This window comes from Mytilus galloprovincialis, chromosome 8, assembly GCF_965363235.1.
Source record: "Mytilus galloprovincialis chromosome 8, xbMytGall1.hap1.1, whole genome shotgun sequence".
Taxonomy (NCBI): Eukaryota; Metazoa; Mollusca; class Bivalvia; order Mytilida; family Mytilidae; genus Mytilus; species Mytilus galloprovincialis.
In genome coordinates this window covers 13,649,920-13,672,390 of record NC_134845.1, presented here as the reverse complement: position 1 = coordinate 13,672,390, position 22,471 = coordinate 13,649,920, and the positions used below count along the sequence as shown (strand labels likewise).

Below are 22,471 nucleotides of genomic sequence, written 5' to 3'. Positions count from 1 at the left end.
ATAATGTATTATTTTCACAATCAGCTCGCTAATATCAACCAAACGTTGAGGTATATTTGTCCATTTTTCGTATCTGATTTTCTCAAATAATTACTTACAAATATATTTTTTTCTGTTAAACATTGTTATGTTTTTATTTCAAATAAGGCTGTGAAAAGTCTAATTGATTTACTGTTATGAATTTTGAACATGTGCAATACAAATTTACATATCTATCTATTTTTATAAGAATTTATCTGTGTAATGTTAAATATGTACTGTAAATATTATAGTCGAATATCTATATTTATTTTATAGATATACTCATTACATTTTGATACACTGAAGTATCATATGATTATCATGATACATGTATGTTACATGTATTTGTTAACTAATAATATTGACCTCTTTTATGGAATATTATATCTCTAAACTTGATTTATGTAACACTTTCAGGTGAATATATTACACGCATTCTTATATAAAAAGGATTTAAGTTTGTTATAACTTTTTTGGGGGTTTGTTTTCCACATTGCATGGTTGTGTGAAATATAAACTAGAGATAATTATTGTGTCAACTTAAAAAAAATTCATTAACTTTCTTTTCTTCATATAAACATTATTGAACGAGATCCATTCTCATTCTGCACTCATGTAGCTTTACAATTCAAAACGGAAAGTCTCTAATCATAGTATCATTTTAAATCTTCCTTTTATATGTTGAATGAATGGTTAATAAGCTTATTTCATGTTTTGATATGATAATTAGCAAAATATTTATTTTGATTCCAGTGCATAAAAAATAAATACTATAACGTAATTCATACTAAAAATAACGTCATATGTATCTTCATTTATTGAGTTTGTATCGATTTTAAAATGGTTTTTTGTCCTCTTTTAAATAATCATACTGAAAATGTTCAAACAAAAACAAATGTTTGGTTGTCGGCTTCCTGGTGCAACATTCACAGATACTTATCAAATGGTAACGTACTGCCGAAAAGATAAAGAATTGATTGTGTAATTTCCTATCAATTACTGTTGATATTGCAAAATATTTCATGCGTATTCATAACAAGAACAAAATAAACAAAGATAATTAAATATAGGTGTCTTTTCTAGCAAAGTGACTGATCAAAATTAAAGCGGGGCTGAAAGAAACCCCGGTACATAGGATAGGGAAGATATTTGCAAAAGATCACATACAGAGCACGTTTAAAAGCCTAAAAAGAGAGATCAATCTTCCAAAACGGGACATCAAATTCTATGTCATAATTATTTGTGTTATATACACACCGCACTAACAAAAGGAAGTGCTCTCACCGAGACTAACTCTGGGACAGAGATAAATACAAGTGACCATTTGTAATAACTATAGGGGACGGTAATGTTATACTGCTGATTCTTTGTTATTCCCATGATACAATGGAATGCGAAATGACGTGCAGATTAACACCACGCATTTTATTTGCATTCATTCAGCATATAAATGATATAATTATTTTTTGGTCCCTTCTATGTACTAAGTAAAATCTCAACAGGTAAAAATACATCACAAAACACATATCGTCATGGTCATCATTGCCTTTTTTCTATCAATTTTCCTACAAATCATGAATTTAGTTTAGATAAATTGTACTAAAAAATACATACTCCTGTTAATTTTGTGTTGGCTATTGTATATTAGGAGAGAAAACTACTTTTTGTGTTTTCATTCACTATAATATTATTTTTGCTTTGCAAAAATTAAACTAAAGCTAAATAAAAATATAAAATCAGAGGGTTGAGTTTTTTTTAAGTTGATTTTATCGGTTTATAATATTTTAACTGCCCGTTTCACTAACAAAACAGTTTCATAACATTGAAGAAGTTCAAACAACAGTGTAACGATTTTTATTGCACTTAACTGTAACAGGTGTATTTAATGAGAAAATACAATAAGAAATACAATAAGAAATACACAATTGCATTTAAAATCAATATGATTACATAGTGTACATAGTGTATAAAAAGATGTATATAAATTTAAGCATCTATTAGCGGAATATGAACAAATTAAAGACCATATTTTGATTTAAGGTAGGTATGTGATATTTTGGAACCTGAACTAAAATATAAATGTCCCGAAATCAAGTTATATCAACGACATAATGACATCATAAACGATGAAATTACGAAACTCTTTGATATCAATGGGAAGGTCGTAAAGAGACAACTTCAATTTCTGTTACAAGTTCCTGATGTATCTGTGATTTTTTCTCAGAATTTTTCTTTCTAGTTTTTCTTTCTTGGTGGTCTTTAATAAAACAACTAATGACTAGACAAAATATTAAGTCATGAGCGAGACAAATTACATGTAGTTTTCACTAGATAACCAGCATATATTTGTAAATTCGGGAAAACAATAATTAACAGTTCGCCGAAAGTATCCTTTGGTTTTTATAGTGAGGGTTCCTATTTCTCACCGCTGTGCTCAGACCAGAGAAATCTTGATCGTGTATATAAATCTTTCTGCAAAATTGATTGATTGTTGAGTTGCGAAGGGCGCTCAGTCTAGAACTTTAAACATATATATGCAAAAACAATATATATATATAAAAAATATATTATAACCAGAAGTAGGTAATGATAAAACTCTTATAGAAGGTGAAGTGATCTGGTTATCTTTTGGTATAGTAAGAAGCTCTAATACAAAGAGTCCTGGTTAATGAAGCATGTCAATCACAATAAACAAGATAAGGTTAAATAATTATGACATGTCATTGAGCAGTCCTTTCCGCAAAAGCATGCTATTTAATGATAACATATGTAATTAAAAAAGAAGATTGCAGATTTTGAGCTTTGTATACTTTCTGGGTTGTCTTTATAGTGCATCAAGATACAAAGCTAGTAAAGGATAGGCAAAAACACTCGTGAAACTATAGGTTTGATTTCCCGTGATTGATTTATCGTTAGCAAAACAAGTTTCTAGATTATCCCCAGTATTAACGACAATCACTTCATATCATCATTTCAAGAAGATTTTGTTTGTTTCTTTTTGTTTGGTATTCTATATTTGGAATTTCATTTTCCAATGACGTGCAAACAGTTTTGTTTTTCATTAACTGAATATGTTATCATTACAGTTACTTGTGATATATGGATTGATTTTTACTTGGTCTAGATAAAAAGAACCAAACCATGGAGCATGCAACACCAGACATGATAACGAATAACACAACTCATTTCACAACTTTCAACCAATCTCAGAACATAACATTTTGGCAAAGTACACAAGTTCCGATGACATTATGGACAAATTCCACAGATTTCCAAACTACAGCTCAACCGTCACAAGGAGAGATCCCAGAGTACTGGGGATTCATAGCAGCTGGTATTGCAATTCTGTTTTACGGAAGCAATTTTGTTCCGGTAAAACAATACGAAACTGGAGATGGTATGAAGTTTTAATATGTACATGTATATATTGTCAGATCATGCCTATTTTAAATGAATTCGTTATTCAACATTAAAATGAAAACACAATCAAAAAAAGTTTTTACATAACGGTGTTACAAAATCGAGACATTGAAATATTGATGACATACGAAGAAGGAAAAATTTAGTTATGTTATAGTTAGAAATAAAGCAGCGTCAATCTGAAAGTAGATTCAAGAATGCATGTTGATTAAAAGCTAACCTTCCGGAGTAGAAATCATCTTCCAAATGGACATACGACTTTAACAATTATTCATTTCATAAAGACACAAATGTTCACACGTATTGATCAGAAAACCAAAAGGTACATACTTATATTATATTCCAGACTGTGGCACCTTCATATAAATGATTTGGTATTACCAATGAGACAACAACCAAAGGATGCAAAAACTCAAAAGTTAAAAAAACAATATTTTACCAATAAAAGGTGTTGAGATAATTCAAATAAATAGATATTTTGATTACATATTTGTTTTTCTAGTTGAAATGAGTGTCAACCTACATGACAGCAAACGATTTTTGGACAAAGCTTTGTTTTAAAGTTATCCTTTACATTCAGGTATTTTTACTTAATTTATGTACATACTTTACATTCAGGTATGTTTTTCCAGTGGATAATGTGCAGCGGTGCAATGCTAGCAGGCGTTGTTGTGCAGTTAATACGAAATCAACCACCGTTCTTTCCTATGGCAATGATTGGGGGTGTGGTTTGGGAGATAGGTATAAACATTTGCTATTATCATTTTAAATATTTGTCTACGGAAATGTTATGATAAATGTATAGTGTGTTTGTTAAGGGCATACGATACAGTTACAGGGGAGGTAGTGACGTTGCTAACGTAAATTGTTATTTTCGCGACGTCAAACTATGACTTGTCAGGAAAAGATGAGGTTTTCGACTGATTGTTATCATTCAGACTTATTTAACTTGAAAACAAGCTCATGGACCCCTCTTTTTCAAAATGTCATTTGGTTTGATTCCGCGGGAAGATTATGTGTGCCAATTTTCTTGAAAACGTAAATAGTGCATCTTTTTTTTTTTTAATTTGATAGATATACAGCAAAAAATGATGTTTTTTTCTACATTCATGAACATTTAATAAATATGAGTTATTTCTGAATAAAACATGTATAAACTTTTAGGATACTTATAACATACAGAAATTACAAATTATTTAACAAAAAACATTTTTGTTTATCTTTTAAAACAAAAAAGTTATGTCTTTCTTTCGAAAGGAAAAAAAAAAACCGGCCATAATTCCAAATTTTGAGCAAATATACAAAACTTCGACCTCATTTTACTCAAAAAGTAGCACATGAAGGTATATTTTTTTATCACATATTTGATTTAATTAAGAATTGAATGCTTCTTTTTGTAACTTCATTGGGGTGTAAAAGCGTTGACCGAAGTACATTTTGTATGAAGCGCTCATACTAAAAATGTGCGAACGGCTAACGCTTTTACAACCCTATGAAGTTATAAAACGGAGCATTCAATACTTATAATTACATTTTTTTAGCAATGACCATGAAGACACGAATTTTATTATTGTTTTATTTAATTCACCTGTGCACTTTGTTATGGGACAACGTGTTATCATGAATGGAAAGTTTTATTGAGCAATACAATTGTTTACGGAATAACACGTGATGTGCATTTAGCCAATCAGAATAAAGTATCATACTGAAACATACATCTAATGTAATTATTCAGGTAAAAAATAGTCTATATGGAATTTTTTATCAAAATGTAAATACGGGATCAAGCCTGTATCGTATGCCCTTAAGCTCAAACATCAGTTTCCAAAATGTAAGAAACGGCAACAGCATGAACTAAAGTTGACAGTCTATACGATTTATGATGTATCTAAGCTAATACGATATCGAAATGGACATGCAGTCGATTATTCTTGCATTTTAAGCAAACCACAGTTTAATTTCTGAAAAATGTGTTTTTCTTGTAGAGCATGACATAATAGGAGCCACCAGTGTAAAATCCGTTTTTGTTAGTCACGTCACCTTAACTGCTTAATGATTTGTAGGTTGTTGAGCGTGTCACTGTCAATGACACCACATTGTTAATATAATATTGCATTATGTATCGACTTAGCATCAATTACCTCTTTTGTAAGGCTGATTTTGTGGAACTAGGACACATGACGCTTTTCAGTATGTACGCGACATGGATAAATGATAGTGAATTCTGGTCGTCTCGAAGACTTATTTATTTGAGAGTAGGATTACATTATACTATTATAAATTCCTATTCTTTTGTTAGCAATGGACAAAGCTATCATTTTTCTTTCACATATAAATGTTTATCATTCTGGATCTGCATGTAATATTTTACGGCCGACGGTAAGCGCCTACCATCCTTTCGCAGTTTTATTATTGGTATACACATATTTATATGCATTATATTGTAGGTAACATATGTGTTGTACCAATAGTAAAGACGGTTGGTTTAGGTCTTGGACTATGTATTTGGTCAATGGTCAATCTTCTCAGTGGATGGTCTACTGGCAGGTTTGTGTTTATGAATCAAAAGAGTACAGAGGTAATATAAACCTGGACGACTTGGGGAATATAAAATGACGAGCAAAGGTAATATTGCTTCATTACATTCTTATATTTACTGGACGACTTGGGGAATACAAAATGACGAGCAAAGGTAATATTGCTTCATTTCATTCTTATATTTACTGGACGACTTGGAGAATATAAAATGACGAGCAAAGGTAATATTGCTTCATTTCATTCTTATATTTACTGGACGACTTGGGGAATATAAAATGACGAACAAAGGTAATATTGCTTCATTTCATTCTTATATTTACTGGCCGACTTGGAGAATATAAAATGACGAGGAAAGGTAATATTGCTTCATTTCATTCTTATATTTACTGGACGACTTGGAGAATATAAAATGACGAGCAAAGGTAATATAGCTTCATTTCATTCTTATATTTACTGGATGACTTGGAGAATATAAAATGACGAGCAAAGGTAATATAGCTTCATTTCATTCTTATATTTACTGGACGACTTGGAGAATATAAAATGACGAGCAAAGGTAATATTGCTTCATTTCATTCTTATATTTACTGGACGACTTGGAGAATATAAAATGACGAGGAAAGGTAATATTGGTTCATTACATTCTTATATTTACTGGACGACTTAGAGAATATAAAATGACGAGCAAAGGTAATATTGCTTCATTACATTCTTATATTTACTGGACGACTTGGAGAATATAAAATGACGAGGAAAGGTAATATTGGTTCATTTCATTCTTATATTTACTGGACGACTTGGAGAATATAAAATGACGAGCAAAGGTAATATTGCTTCATTTCATTCTTATATTTGCTGGACGACTTGGAGAATATAAAATGACGAGGAAAGGTAATATTGCTTCATTACATTCTTATATTTACTGGACGACTTGGAGAATATAAAATGACGAGCAAAGGTAATCTTGCTTCATTTCATTCTTATATTTACTGGACGACTTGGAGAATATAAAATGACGAGCAAAGGTAATATTGCTTCATTACATTCTTATATTTACTGGACGACTTGGAGAATATAAAATGACGAGCAAAGGTAATATTGCTTCATTTCATTCTTATATTTACTGGACGACTTGGAGAATATAAAATGACGAGCAAAGGTAATATAGCTTTATTTCATTCTTATATTTACTGGACGACTCGGAGAATATAAAATGACGAGCAAAGATATAGCTTCATTTCATTCTTATATTTACTGGACGACTTGGAGAATATAAAATGACGAGCAAAGGTAATATTGCTTCATTTCATTCTTATATTTACTGGACGACATGGAGAATATAAAATGACGAGGAAAGGTAATATAGCTTCATTTCATTCTTATATTTACTGGACGACTTGGAGAATATAAAATGACGAGCAAAGGTAATATTGCTTTATTTCATTCTTATATTTACTGGACGAATTGGGGAATATAAAATGACGGGCAAAGGTAATATAGCTTCATTTCATTCTTATATTTACTGGACGACTTGGAGAATATGAAATGATGAGCAAAGGTAATATTGCTTCATTTCATTCTTATATTTACTGGACGACTTGGAGAATATAAAATGACGAGCAAAGGTAATATAGCTTCATTACATTCTTATATTTACTGGACGACTTGGAGAATATAAAATGATGAGCAAAGGTAATATTGCTTCATTTCATTCTTATATTTACTGGACGACTTGGAGAATATAAAATGACGAGCAAAGGTAATATAGCTTCATTTCATTCTTATATTTACTGGACGACTTGGAGAATATAAAATGACGAGCAAAGGTAATATTGCTTCATTTCAGTCTTATATTTACTGGACGACTTGGGGAATATAAAATGACGAACAAAGGTAATATTGCTTCATTTCATTCTTATATTTACTGGACGACTAGGGGAATATAAAATGACGAGCAAAGGTAATATTGCTTCATTTCAGTCTTATATTTACTGGACGACTTGGGGAATATCAAATGACGAACAAAGGTAATATTGCTTCATTTCATTCTTATATTTACTGGACGACTTGGGGAATATAAAATGACGAGCAAAGGTAATATTGCTTCATTTCATTCTTATATTTACTGGACGACTTGGGGAATATAAAATGACGAGCAAAGGTAATATTGCTTCATTTCATTCTTATATTTACTGGACGACTTGGGGAATATAAAATGACGAGCAAAGGTAATATTGCTTCATTTCATTCTTATATTTACTGGACGACTTGGAGAATATAAAATGACGAGCAAAGGTAATATTGCTTCATTTCATTCTTATATTTACTGGACGACTTGGAGAATATAAAATGACGAGCAAAGGTAATATAGCTTCATTTCATTCTTATATTTTCCACTGTATCTATAGTTTGAGCAGTACACAGAAAAAAATCACTTTCTGTCATCCTCAAGGAAATAACATAATTTCTGTATATAATGTAAATGCAGAAAAGAAAATCAAATCAAAGATTCGATTGTTGTCTTTTTACAACTCTCAAGATACTAGACCAATTATGATACTATTTTTGGTGCAATTAAAGTTCTATTCGGATTTTGTTTTTCATTTGAACAACTAAAGGGTCAAAATTGTGGAAAATAAAAACATTTAATCTACATTTAAAACATTTCGAGACAAAATTAGTCCAGCATATATGTAGAGAAGGGATATCTTCGTTTCTCCCATTGTAAATACTATAATTCTCCCTTCTGATAGGGTTTTCACTATCTCATATATTTGGTAGATTTGGATTTTTTGGCGTGACGAAGGCAGTACCAAACAACAAGGCCATGAATTATGCTGGTGTCGCTTTGTGTGTTGTGAGGTCTGTATAGTAAAATAACATAGAAAAGAATGCCATGACATGCATAATAATTAATTACACATATTGTCAATGAAAAGTAAGGATAGTTACAATACTTATTTTCTTAAATGACATGATAATTTACCTTTTAATTATGGAAAAAAAATATTTGGAATAGGTCAATGAGACAGTAACCATCACCAATAACCAAAAGACATTTAGAGGGCAGTTTACAACATTCAACAATATATATGCCTCCATTCTATATATGCAACGCTAAAATTCGTTTCGAGATAACAGAACCTTGTGCATATTTTATCTAATTCTTTTTTTGTTGTAGTTTTTTTGACAATACGTCGATCTCAAACAATATAAATGTCTCAACACTATATAAAAAGCTATTCATTTATCCATGATAATGATAGTGTATTTCATAGATCAATGTCGAAAACTGTAAAGGATGAAGTGCAATGACCAGACCAATTTTGATTTTGATTAATACAAAATAACAATTTAGTAATGGTTCAACGTATAATTGGACGATTGCAGTAAAACAATCGAACTAAAGGGCTTATATTTTCACTGCCATCTTAATAAATTTATAGCATTGGCATCATTAGGTCTTTTTCTACAAGTGTACGTCTTGATTTTCTAAGTACACCTCTTGTATTGTTCCAATGCTATTTTCATTTCAGTGCTGTTGTCTTTTCTTTGATAAAAAACGATGTAACACCTGCTGAGATCGAGAATGAACCATTAGTATCAGAGGTATATTCCTTATAAATTAATTTCTCTTATGGTTGGGGCCTGTTATCTAACTCCCACGTGAATAGATATTTTTCGTATCACACCGTACGGAGTGTGATATGAAAAAGTGATATCAAAATTACGTTAATTTGATTGGCTTATCTCGTAAATTTCCAATATTTTCATTGGCCGTTGATCAGGTCATTATTCACTGGAAAAGGTCATGCCGGGACTACTTTTTTTCTTGACAACTGATTGTTTACTTCCGGTTTTCGCGATTTTCGTCTGATTTATCGTCTGCATAATCTAATATAAATCTTATCATGGACGAAGAAATAAAGAAAGGAACCCGTGTAAGGTTATAAACGGAGCAAAGGGCATTATAACTGGTACAACTTCCAATTTCAATTTCCCTCTGTATGCGACAGTAAAACTACCGATGGACGTCCGCAAAGCTTCAAATACAATACAGTTATCTCTATTCTAATGCAAAACAAGTTCATAATTAAATTTCAATCACAATTTCAGTGTAAAATCTTCATTAAAGAAAATTCCGCGAAAAGATGTTATCTTCTTTGGTCCCAACACTACGTGACGTCATAGGTATGCTTTCGGTGTCATACATAAACACCGGGCGTTTTCGGACTTCTGTGCCGCTTCAGAATGCAATAAATTTTGATAAAAAGAAGATTTTAAGGCGCAACAAGTGAGTTATTTGTTAATTATTGTGCAAAAGCGTGTCAATACACTTGTTACAAATTAGATAACAGGCCCCAACCATAAGAGAAAGATCAGTACGCGTTGCAAAGAAAAACGGCCGTAGCAACACAACTCGCAACAAATAGGCCACGCACATACAACTTTTTGCCATCAGAGAAATAGGTTTAATTTACAACTTGTGAGAATAAGATATCGCTTGATATCAACTCTCGTTATTTAATTTCAATAATAATAAACTCGCCATAGGCTCGTTTATTATTATTGAAATTAAATAACTCGAGTTGATATCAATCGATATCTAATTCTCACTCGTTATGAAACCTATAATTACACTCTCAATTCATGGAGACTTCTTAGGCTTATACTTCGCGTCAAGTGAATTTACATGTAATGATGATTGTTCTGTGAGTTGTGGTTTCTTAACTTGACCGCTGATTTTAATTGAATCAAATATATATTAAATGGGATAGATCATTCGATTTCATTTGTGTACGCCAGACGCATGTATCGTCTACAAAAGAGTCATCGGTATTAATCGAATTTAAAAAATTTAACAAGGCCAAATAAAGTACGAGTTTGAAAGCATTGCGAAACATACAACCAAAGATACCAACTAAGCTCTAACTGTTGTTTAAATTATTGACATAAACAACAATTGCTTTATTGTAGGGTTTTTAATTGAATAGATATATACGTATACAAATAAGATAAAATTTACTCTCATTGAAATATTATATAGAAATTTAAAGAAAAAAACGTAGTCAGCTGTGTGCAGCGAAAATGTCAAAACAGATGAGTAGTTATATTAATATTTTTCATTTGTGATCACGAAATGCAACACACTCTATTGTTATTGTATCAAATAGTCAACGAAGTTTACACAGAAATAAAACATTACACGAGCGTACATGTACATACTTATATGTCTATACCTAGAATTAAGAAGAATGTGATGAAGCTGACAATAAGTAGAATAGCTTAAACTAGCATTTGATATATCACTGATACACCAACTTAAATCAAAGTGTAGCAAACAGTTAGTATCTCATAATATTGTTTTCATGTGTTTTATTTAAGGTATTACAACAAAATTATGGTTCAAAAAGTAATGATTCATCCTACCAGTCGAAAAATAACAAGGTAACATTTTTTTTTCATCCCCGACACAAATATACGCACATAAAATATTTTACGGACATCTATATTCAGAGGTGCTTGTAAAGGTTTAGTTTACGGAAGATCAAAACCATTATAGAGATGCTTCCACCTACCGATTGTTACTGCAAAATAAATCTTTGTTCTTAACTAAACTGTTTATATACAATTTGAAAACGAAAAAACGTTATTAAAATCAAAATAAAATATAGTATAAACGTTTAGCAAAAATACTGAACTCAAAGGCAAATTAAAAAAAGAATAATATAAAAACTGACAAAATCGAACGCTATCATTCAACTAAAAAAAGTGAATAACAACTGCCATATTCCTTTAAATGGTACAGGCATTTTCAGAAGAAAGTGGTGGGTTAAACCTGGTTTTATAGCTAATTATAAAACGTATTAGTACAGTCAATCAATACAGTGCTTTCAAAACGTAATAAATGGTCATGTAAACTCTAAGTTTCAATGTTTTCATAACGCTTAAAAAAAGTATACCGTTATTGAATATCCGTTTCACAAATGACAAATATGTTCCAATGGCCGTCACTTTAATTCCGTCCTCTTTCACCCGAAGGTGACCTACCTACTGAGCTGGACTTATCATCGGGTTTTTACATACTTGTCTTTTTGTCATTTTCTTTTCATCTTTTTTTTTTACAAGGCATTGTCCGTTTATTTTCGACTTCTGTGTTTGAATATCCCTTTGGTATCTTTCGCCTCTCTTTTACAGTTTTACATAACAGTTACAATAATTGTCAAGCAAATAGAATTGTTATATTCGTTACAATTACCATTTGCAGGACAAAACTATAAATATGGATGATCAAAGTGATGAAAAATCCTATATAGACAGACTATCGCCGGGTATGCAAAGAATTGTGTAAGTAACTTGTTTGTAAACATTTTAAGAGGGTAGTATAAAGTATCGTGTAGATTGGTTTGATAACGTGTATGAGTTTAGTTAAAAGCAAACAAAAAGTATACATTTTTTCTTACTTAATTTTAGACGATGGAAAATATAAAAAAGCTGCATTATTAAATGTCACTAATTAACTTATTTGAAAGCTAAATGATTAAAAACAATTAAAAGGCATAAGTAAGAAAATCGAAATAAGAAAAGAAATTCCCAGTTGCAATAGTGCAAAACTGAAAGGAATGGTCAAACAATAAAGCATTACAGAAAAAAAATTTATCAAAGGTACCAGGAATATTATTTGATACGCCAGACGCGCGTTTCGTCTACATAAGACTCATCAGTGACGCTCCGATCAAGATTGTTATTAAGCCAAACAAGTACAAAGTTGAAGAGCATTCAAGACCCAAAATTTCAAAAAAATGTGCCAAATACGGCTACGGTAATCTTTTCCTGGGATAAGAAAATCCTTAGTTTTTCGAAAATTCAAAGTTTTATAAACATGAAATTTATAAAAATGACCTTTTATTGAAATTCATGTCAACACCGAAGTGCTGAATACTGGTCTGGTGATACCCTCGGGGACAAAACGTCCACCAGCAGCAGACATATGCTTATTCATAGGATAGTCTATTTAATCTCCATGTATGATTTAATTTTAATTACTTTTTTTGCATTTTAGAGGCTTGGTACTGTGTATATTTTCCGGTGCTTTGTATGGTCAAATGTTTACTGGTGCTACGTATGTTCAGGATCACCCAAAACTCTATCCCGGTGCTACTTTAAACGGTAATAGAACTATATTTTGTCAGGATGGAATGAATTAACAATCAAATAAATTATGTACATGTAAATAAAGTTAATAAACTCATCATAGATACCAGGATTAAATGGCGCATTTTTTCCCTCAAATAAAATAAAGAGTTTGTTGGATAACAGTAAAAGTTTAACGTACTGATCCTATATCTAGAACGTTTTGAATTTGTTGAATTTCTTTTTATTTTAAATTTCACATGTTTAACTGACTTCTATCCATTCGTTTTATGTGTTTTGTCATTTGATTTTGCCATGTGATTAGGGGCTTTCCGATTGAATTTTCCTCGGAGTTCAGTATTTTTGTGATTTTACTTTTTATCTTTATCTTTTGTAGGTCTTGATTACGTATTTGCCGATTTTTGTGGTTTATATATAACAAGTACAGCATTTTTCGTTATATATATTATATTCATGAAAAATAAACCAAAGATATACCCGAAAGTGATTTTACCTGGATTAATATCAGGAGTTATGTGGTCTGTTGGAACTAGTTGTTGGTTTGTGGCAAATAGGTCATTATCAATACCAGTTGCGTTTCCTATAGTCACAACAGGGCCATCGATTGTAGCATCTTTATGGGGTGTTCTAGTTTTTAAAGAAATTCAGGTAAGTATGAATACGAATTAGATCTAATTTCGATGAACAATGAATAATGATGACATGTACTTGATTTTTGCTTTCGTTCATTTGAATGTTTAAATTAATAATGCAATACAGAAATTAGAACAAAACCTACCACAGGCTGTTTACACACATTGTTAGCGGGAATAACTTCACGGCCGACACTCGGCTAACCGAGAGATTGGTCGGTTAATCTATATTGAGTATGCGGCTATATGGACGATTGGTCTGTTAATCGGGTTGGTTATACGTCTGTTAAGAGTAAAACGCTTAATTTAATGTTAAACTCTATCAAATATACAGATTTTTGACATGTTATAAGAACCAAATCATAAAAAGAAAAGTGTCTGACAAAATGATATCTATCATAGAACATTTTGCACTTGTAAAAACATTTCTTAGTCTGCGCAGTTTTCAGTAAAACTAAAAGGCGTTGCGCAAGTATGTAGTATTTATGCTTATATGCATAGCAATTTTTTTAATAAAAGGCGAAACAAACAAATTTAGATATCATTTAAAGGACAAAAAATAGTACTGTGGTTCTAAAAAATAAATTGACATTAGTAAATATTTCATAATTGTAAAATAACGTGAATAATACCACGTTTTAGTGAAAATTATGGGAATAAAGTCTGTTAAGGGTTGGACAATTGAAATTGTGTCAGTTAAGAGTTGTTTAGCCACGACAATAATTTTGCTACCTTTGAAAAATTTAAGAATGAGATGTTCCTGAGTAAACAAAAATGACAATACGGTGCCACAGTATCCTAGAAAGAGCATTTTTAGTTTGACTTTCTTTGCATTTTATTGAAGGGTGTGTCACTGCAATATAGCGTGATATGGATTGGCCCCTGGAATATGCATGAATTTGTTATTGACGTTTTCAATCAGCCTTAATTTTTGTGTCTGTTCGAAGTAGCACGTTCTCAATTCCGACTGAAAGTGTCTTTCTAATACAACACAGGGTACATATAACGTGTTCTCGTTCACATATGAACATGATATTTGTCACTAAACGTTAAACCCTAATTCGTCAGCATCATCCAATTGGTTGTCCATGATGACCGGTGAAGCCCATTTCGCGTTTTCGCGATTTCGCCTTTCATATTCTATAGGGCGAAAACGCGAAATCGCGAAAAGGCGAAATCGCGAAGTCGAAAACGCGAAAACGCGAAGTCGAAAACGAGAAATCGGTTTTGCGTTTTCGCGTTTTCGACTTCGCAATTTCGCGTTTTCGCCATATAGAATATGTAAGGCGAAAACGCTAAAGCGCTAAAACGCAAAATGGCATTAACCTGCCACCATAGTTGTCCGCATGTAAACTTCTAGAATTTGTCACCAATATAAGTACATCGCAATCCGTTACTGTTTCAACAGCCATCGGTGTTTCATGTGTGTATTCTTAAACAAGTATTATTTTTCTCCCCTTTTTTTAGCAATGTATCACTCTCTACTGTCTTTATATATTATTCTATATTCTACGTTTCCATCCAGATTCTCGTGTATACCATGAGGGTCCGGATTGGGGGTATTGTTTATTTCTGTATTCTTTAAATTGTTATGTCATTTTTTTCTACATTTTATTTATCTTCCTCATTATTTTTTCTTTATTTTTCATATTTTGTCATCCCAATATATTTTACTTACTGATGTTTAGTTACATTACGACGTTTATCTCTGATTTATATACTGGTTACCAATGTAGATGACAGATTTGTGTCATTCAAGACAATTTAACAGAATCAACATGATATATGCGATCATTATTGGATGAAATTAATATTACTTTAATATTACACTTTTTGAAACCATTTTCATCAATTTTCAATTTCATGTGTTGTTTCCGTATACTGTGGATTCATTTCTTTTCGTGGGTATCAATTTTCGTGGATAGAGAAAACAAGACGTTTCGTGGTATACGTAAATTTGTGGATCGCTGATTACAAGAAAAAAATCAGATACGTAATTCTTGGATTTCTTTTTGATTTAGGAGATCATATAACCTCCTTGCTTTGATCAATAATAAAACAAACTAAAAGTAAGGAATTCATTGAAAAAGTTTTGAATTGTCAAAATCCTCGCTTGGTCATTTTAGGTTAAAGTGTTATTAAAAACTTCTTTTACAATAATGGACAAAGACAACTAATTATTTGTTTGTTTTACAAATGCTTGTCGGAATTCTATAATGCAATCAAAACTTTATGATTGAAAGCTCATTTCCCTAATCACGATATAATAAACAGTCATATAAGTAAAAGGTGTGAAAATAAATGTTCCTGTCATAAACAATATTACCTACGGGCAATATCCCCGTACTTAATAATCCCATTGATTTTCGATCACTAGTAAACCAAACTATGACACGGTAATTAACAACTTGCAGTTTTTTTTTCCAAAAAGTTTAAATCAATTTTAAAAAGTAAATTATCACTGATATTCGATATATTTATTATTGATTTAATTAAAATACTTGTATCTTCTTTCAATAAAAAACACGTGTTATGTTACAATGTTTATCGCTAGTCAACACTTTACAAGAACTGCATAACGTAACCGGAAATAAACATCCAACTTCATACATATTTATCGGGATTATTCTTCGTTGAATTCTTAAATTCGTGGTTCGCTATGCCCCACGAAACCCACGAACATTGGTATACCACGAATAAAAATGAATCCACAGTATGTTATGTTTCATTGCTCATGTGTTATTTTCGTATATTTTAGCCACTCGTCTTGAGCCTACTCATTTGATCCGATAACACCCAATATAGCAATAAAATTATACTTTTATTGCCATTCATAACTCTTAACAGACCAATTAACAGACCGGGTTTTATACATCCGACCCATTAACAGACCAGGTTTTAAATAAAGATTGATTTATGTCACCAAAATACAGATTTTTTCAATACGGTTAACAAACATAATGCCTGTCTTTTTTCGATGTTCAAAATATTGAATGCAAGTAAATTTAACCAATGTGTCATTTTGTGTACATTTTATGTGTGTAAAATGTGTATAAATTTATTGATGAGTAACCCGCCTTTTCATTTTATAGATTGTACATCGAAGCTAGAAAAATAATAATTAAACCACTGAATTCAGTACATTGAATTGTTTTGTTAGACATGGATACTTTTTATGATGAAAATATAATTAGAAAGTTATACAATGAAACATGCTGAACTTTCAATGATTTTCTCGATAACACCTGATTAACAGACTTTAGCCAACCCGATTAACAGACCAACCGCCGATATAGCCGCATACTCAATATAGATTAACCGACCAATCTCTCGGTTAGCCGAGTGTCGGCCGTGAACTTATTAAACAGCCATATATCCTTATTTTGTAAGTGTTTGTCCTTTTTAACTTTATAAAATGAGATGCAAGGTAAAACTTAACATTGCAACCTCATGAATAAAAGTAAAATTTTCATAATTTTCCCAATCTGTGTAGTATGAAAAACTATAAATTTGGTTTTAAACAATTTATTTAGTTTTTAAAGGAAATAAGGTTTAACTACTTAAGTATCACGTTTTAATACCATATGTATCCTGACCAGCTTTCTTCAAATATGTTTTCCCATTTTGATTTTGAATAAAGTTGAGAATGGAAATGGGGAGAATGTCAAAAAGACTATAACCCGACCAAAGAGCAGATAACAGCCGAATGATTCATGTACATCTCTTCAACAAATCTTTCAACATAACAATTGAAAAAACTAACAAAACGAAAATCTTGACAATTAACATAAATCTAACAATTTTCTTCTTTACTTTTCAGGGCACTCGTAATTTACTCATACTTTTCCTAGGATTTGGTATAGCCATTACAGGAGCTATTCTAGCTGGAGTCTCAAGACATTGATAATTATTTCTAAACATGGATATAAATAAAATAAACTTTTATTAGATTATCAGTAATTCAGACAACATAATAATAATGTTTTATATTAATTATGACAAGAAGTAGTAGTAGCAATATTAGTAGAAGTAGAGGTAGATCATCTATATGTTAACGTTTATTTTAGTATAACTGAAGTGTCAACTGCTGCAAGAAAGTTGTTAAGTTTCACATATTTGTCTTTACAATTAAAAGAAATTGTTAAGCCCTTAAAGATTTGTTTTGCCTTAAATGTTCAATGAATGATCCAAATAAAGAGCACGTGTATATTGACTTGAATATGTTGAACCGAGGTCAAATCAAAATGCCAAGTCATATCAGACTAATATTGAAGAGTTAACACTCTAAATCCAATAAATTCAAAACAGTAAGACAACTGGTGCAATCAAAACACTTTGTATTAAATCAGTACCGATACATACGTACCAGGATATGCAGAATAATTCAACATATGGACGCCCAGATTAAGACTGCTTCGGGCCCTTCAAATTCGTTCACTCCATGGAATCTCCAATAGTATGTATATGTTTAGAACTATCCAACAAACCTGCCCAAGACTGTTCCCACTAGACAACGTCTATCAATCATATTAGCGTTTTATATAGGGCGGTTTTATATAGGGCGCGGCATGTTGGGCCGATTCAAACACAAATCGGTGTTGATTCGATGCAAGTGAAGTATGTGCTACTTTATGCAAATATTTCTAAATCATATCTTTTGAATATATAATTAACAAACGTCAAGTCATACTTGGGTATATAGTACTAACTTTAAATGGATAGTAATGGTCATAGAGTTGAAAACTGATATTTCAGCATGCAAATAGTCAGTATTCCAAAAAGGCTTTTAATCACTGCTAGGAAACTGGTTGTACTCATATGAAGCAGAGCTGAATTCTAACAAAAATGTCTAAAGCCCAAAATAAAAAGTATCTTGTAAAGTTATCTAATTCCACTTTCAGATATAATTGATGATGTTCAGTCACTCAATATAACCCACTTTTTAATGAGTTCTTATATCTCGTGTATCTAATTGCTTCATTTCTCAATCTTCTCCTCGATATTGATACAAATTGTACGAGTTCAAAATAGAATATAAATTATGACAAACCAAACGTAATGATATCAATTTTCCGATTGTTAAATTTCCCATTTCTCAGCAGTGAGATACCCCTCTGCTTCATCGTTTTATATGTCTTGTGATTTTGTTTTTGTGTTGTTGGTTTATTTATTTTTTGTCATGGTGTTGTCGTTTTCGACTTGTGAGTGTCATTTCCGACGTATCTTTCGCCTCCTATAGAGTAGGTTAATTTTTTGTTATTAAAGTGAACGTGATCGTGCAAATAATATTTTTAAAAATATTTAAATCATTGTTGATTTAAACTTGTCCTTTATATGTCCCTCGGTGAGATATTGTTTTGCTGTTTCCATTCATGGCCCTTTACAACTGACTATGCGATATGGGCTTTGTTCATTGTTGAAGGTCGTACGGTGACCTATAGTTGTTAATATTGTGTCATTTAGTCAGTTGTGAAGAGTTGTCTCAATCAGACTTGGGGTTAATTACATAGGAATGTAATTAATTAAATTACACATTACATTGCAAAAATGATCAATTACACTAATTACACATTACACAGTTTTTGAAATGTAATTAATTAAATTACAATTACTTTACTAAAGTAATTAATTAAATTACACATTACATTTCATCATATTTTTTATCAATATTATACATGTGTAAAATATTCATGTAACCATAGTTTAAGGGTTGCAATTGATAATCATTAGTTATTTTAATGTTTTGTCATTTAGTCTGAATCACTCTTGTCTGTACACTTTGACAGCAATTCAAAATAGTCTTTCGACAGGAACATATCTGGCAGATATTGCTTGATCAGAAGATCATGACATTGATAGGAGAGGGAATTTGTTCCTATTAACTTGTCAATACATCAAGGTGTATTTTGACATCTCAAGTGAAGTCATTTAAATTAAACATAATTCAATAAAGAAATTATAAATAAATAAAAAAAATTTTTTTTTTACTTTAAAAATATTGAAAAGTGTGCTTGTCACAATATTGAAACTAGTTTTTAGTACAAACAATGTATATATAAATGTCTAAATATTAGCAATATTTTGCTAATTAGATGAAATACATGTAATAGTGGCATTGCCCCTGGACATTTTAATCTGATTAGTTGCTGTTTGTTTTCATAGCTGTTAATTTTTATTTCAATAATCCTTTTGTGTATACTAATTTGACAAAATGATTGTGTGCAGTGATTTTAAATTCTAAATGAAGTATCTAGGAATGATTTTTCAAAGTGACACATTTTTTTGTTTTTGTTTTAGAAGGTGATTAATTACTTATCAATCTATTTAGTTAAAAGATCTTTCTTAAAAACTGAACAACACAAATATTTGATCCTGACTTTTTTTAAATTATAATTTTAGTCTATTCAAAATAATTCTGTCATGTATGTAGGTCAAATAAATAATATAAAAACTTCAGAATGAATTACAGACTTTATATATTAAAAAAGTATATGATATCAATATTTGAAAAATAAATATAATTTTACAATTTATATTATTAAACACAAATCCTTACCTTTAACACCAATAAAGTACATTTAATTGAAATGTAATTCAAAAGTAATTGAGCATTACATGCTTTTTTCAATGTAATTAATTAAATTACCATTACATGTAATTAAAAAAATGCTTAATTACACATTACATTCAATTACATGGAAAATTGTAATGCATTACACTTAATTACCATTACATTTTCAATTACCCCATCCGTGGTCTCAATCCTACAACATCTTATTATTTTTTATTTACTCAAACATAATATTGTTCGTTTTTGAAATCGTTTTTTTGTTATACGTTTATGCAGGCACTTTCTTTACTAACTTTTTATAGAAAGCTCCTGGCTTATGAATCTGAAGTAAGTAAGCAAGTAAATTTTGTTTAGAGTCCAGGGCCGTAACTAGGGTTCGAATTTAGGGGAGGCAGGGTTTGGGGGCCGCCGATTGAGGCCCCCGTTAGATAGGGGGTTGGGGGGCACAGCCCCCGCCGATTTTTTTCCCTCAGTCATTGGCTAAAAATGACCTGTTTCCCTTCGATTTCCTTACTTTAAGAAAGATCAGTTTTGCTGGATCTTTGGAGCAATTTTCAAGCAAACAATTATTATCTGTATTTCTGTATTTAGAGATATTTTTTTTTTAAAACTGGTAAGTTCAAAAAACATCTAAAGCAAGATTATAGAACGCAAGATAATTTTTTTTATCGAGGATCTTGAATTTCAATATTGTTGAAAGCTGAACAGACATGTATATAACTACAACCAGGGACTTTCTATACTAGTCTTGTATATACTAAGTATAGAAAGTCCCTTCAACAACGAATGGGAGTGTTTACCTACTAAGGCATTGACCATAAATTATGTTCTCGTACGATCGGGCGACTTAAAAAAAACCATCCAACAGCTGATTCAGTCGGTAATGAATTTCCGATATCTTAAAAGATTCTCAATACAAAAGGAACTTCCTCTGCTTAATTGAGCCCCCAAAGAAATGTGAATAGTTAAGTTTTTATTCAAAATTATCGAAAGCAAAGTTTTATATGTGTTCTCGTACGAATACTGACCCCCCTCAATACTGAATAACAGACGGACGGCCACACGAAAAAAAAAAAAAAAACGGTTCACTTTCGAGCAAAAATCAGAAAAATGACAGACATACCACGCACGTATCAAGATAACACTGTTAAAACTGTAGTGTAAACTTGTGTTGTTTATAATATAAATTCAATTTCTTCGTGTACGTATACTTAAAAAAAAAATTGGTGTAGAAAATTCAGGGGAGGCAGTTGCCTCCTCTGCCTCATAGGTAGTTACGGCCCTGGAGTCGGCATATATAAATATGTTACAGTGAATTTGTATAATCAGTGAGTATGTAGAATCCCTAAAAATTTCAGGGATTATGTAGAATCACTGGCTATAGTTTAGGGATTATATATAATCACTAAAAATTTTAGGGACTATGTATTATCACTAGAAAAAACGTCAGGGATTATATAACTGAAATGAAGAAACAGTTTTATTTATAAAGAAAATTAATAAAAGTCAAATAATGTATTCTATTAAATCAAATTCAAACATCATTATAAACATAAATTGTTAAATATTGGGCACAATATATTAAAATGTTAGACACAATATATTAAAATAATATGCTTCACATCTGCTTCTATCACAATATCCACATTCAAAAATACCTTTTCCTTCACATATCGAATCAAATTTTTCGACACGCCTACGAAAAATAAAGTGTTCTGTAAAACCATCTCAAGGTATCCCGAAAAAAAAAGGAAATTAGCAGCCTCGAACCTGTTCGGGCAAAATACCATGTTTTGTGGCCATGCAGGCAATACTATAGTATTCTTTTTCAGACTTTTTGTGAACAATTGCCAATGATTATGTTTTTTGGGTTTCCCTTTTCTTTTTTTACCTGCGGAAATGCTATGAGAATATTACACCAAATGCCAGCTGCTTCCTCTAAAATTTTGTTCTATTTATCAATCTTAGTTCTGCCTGTTTTATCATCATGACATATAATAGATGTCTAAGTTCTCTCAGTTTGAATTCTTTTTGTTTATTTGACCAAAAATAAAAAAACAAGAAAAAAACAAAGTCAATTTAAACCATAAAACAGGTGTTCCATAACCTTCTATACCACAAATAACAAGCTCTG

The 22,471-nt window shown here is 31.1% G+C and overlaps 1 protein-coding gene across 1 annotated transcript; it reads left to right on the top strand.

The window, feature by feature from the left end:
* Positions 1–330: 330 nt before the first annotated feature.
* On the top strand, positions 331–17,979 carry LOC143085128 (transmembrane protein 144-like). Its single transcript, XM_076261311.1, has 11 exons — positions 331–438; positions 3,146–3,418; positions 4,060–4,182; positions 5,889–5,988; positions 8,761–8,841; positions 9,516–9,588; positions 11,365–11,427; positions 12,248–12,327; positions 13,043–13,149; positions 13,511–13,782; positions 17,587–17,979. Exons 2-11 carry the CDS (start codon positions 3,163–3,165, stop codon positions 17,668–17,670), a joined length of 1,239 nt encoding a protein of 412 aa, XP_076117426.1. The 5' UTR covers positions 331–438; positions 3,146–3,162; the 3' UTR covers positions 17,671–17,979.
* The last annotated feature ends 4,492 nt before the right edge of the window (positions 17,980–22,471 follow it).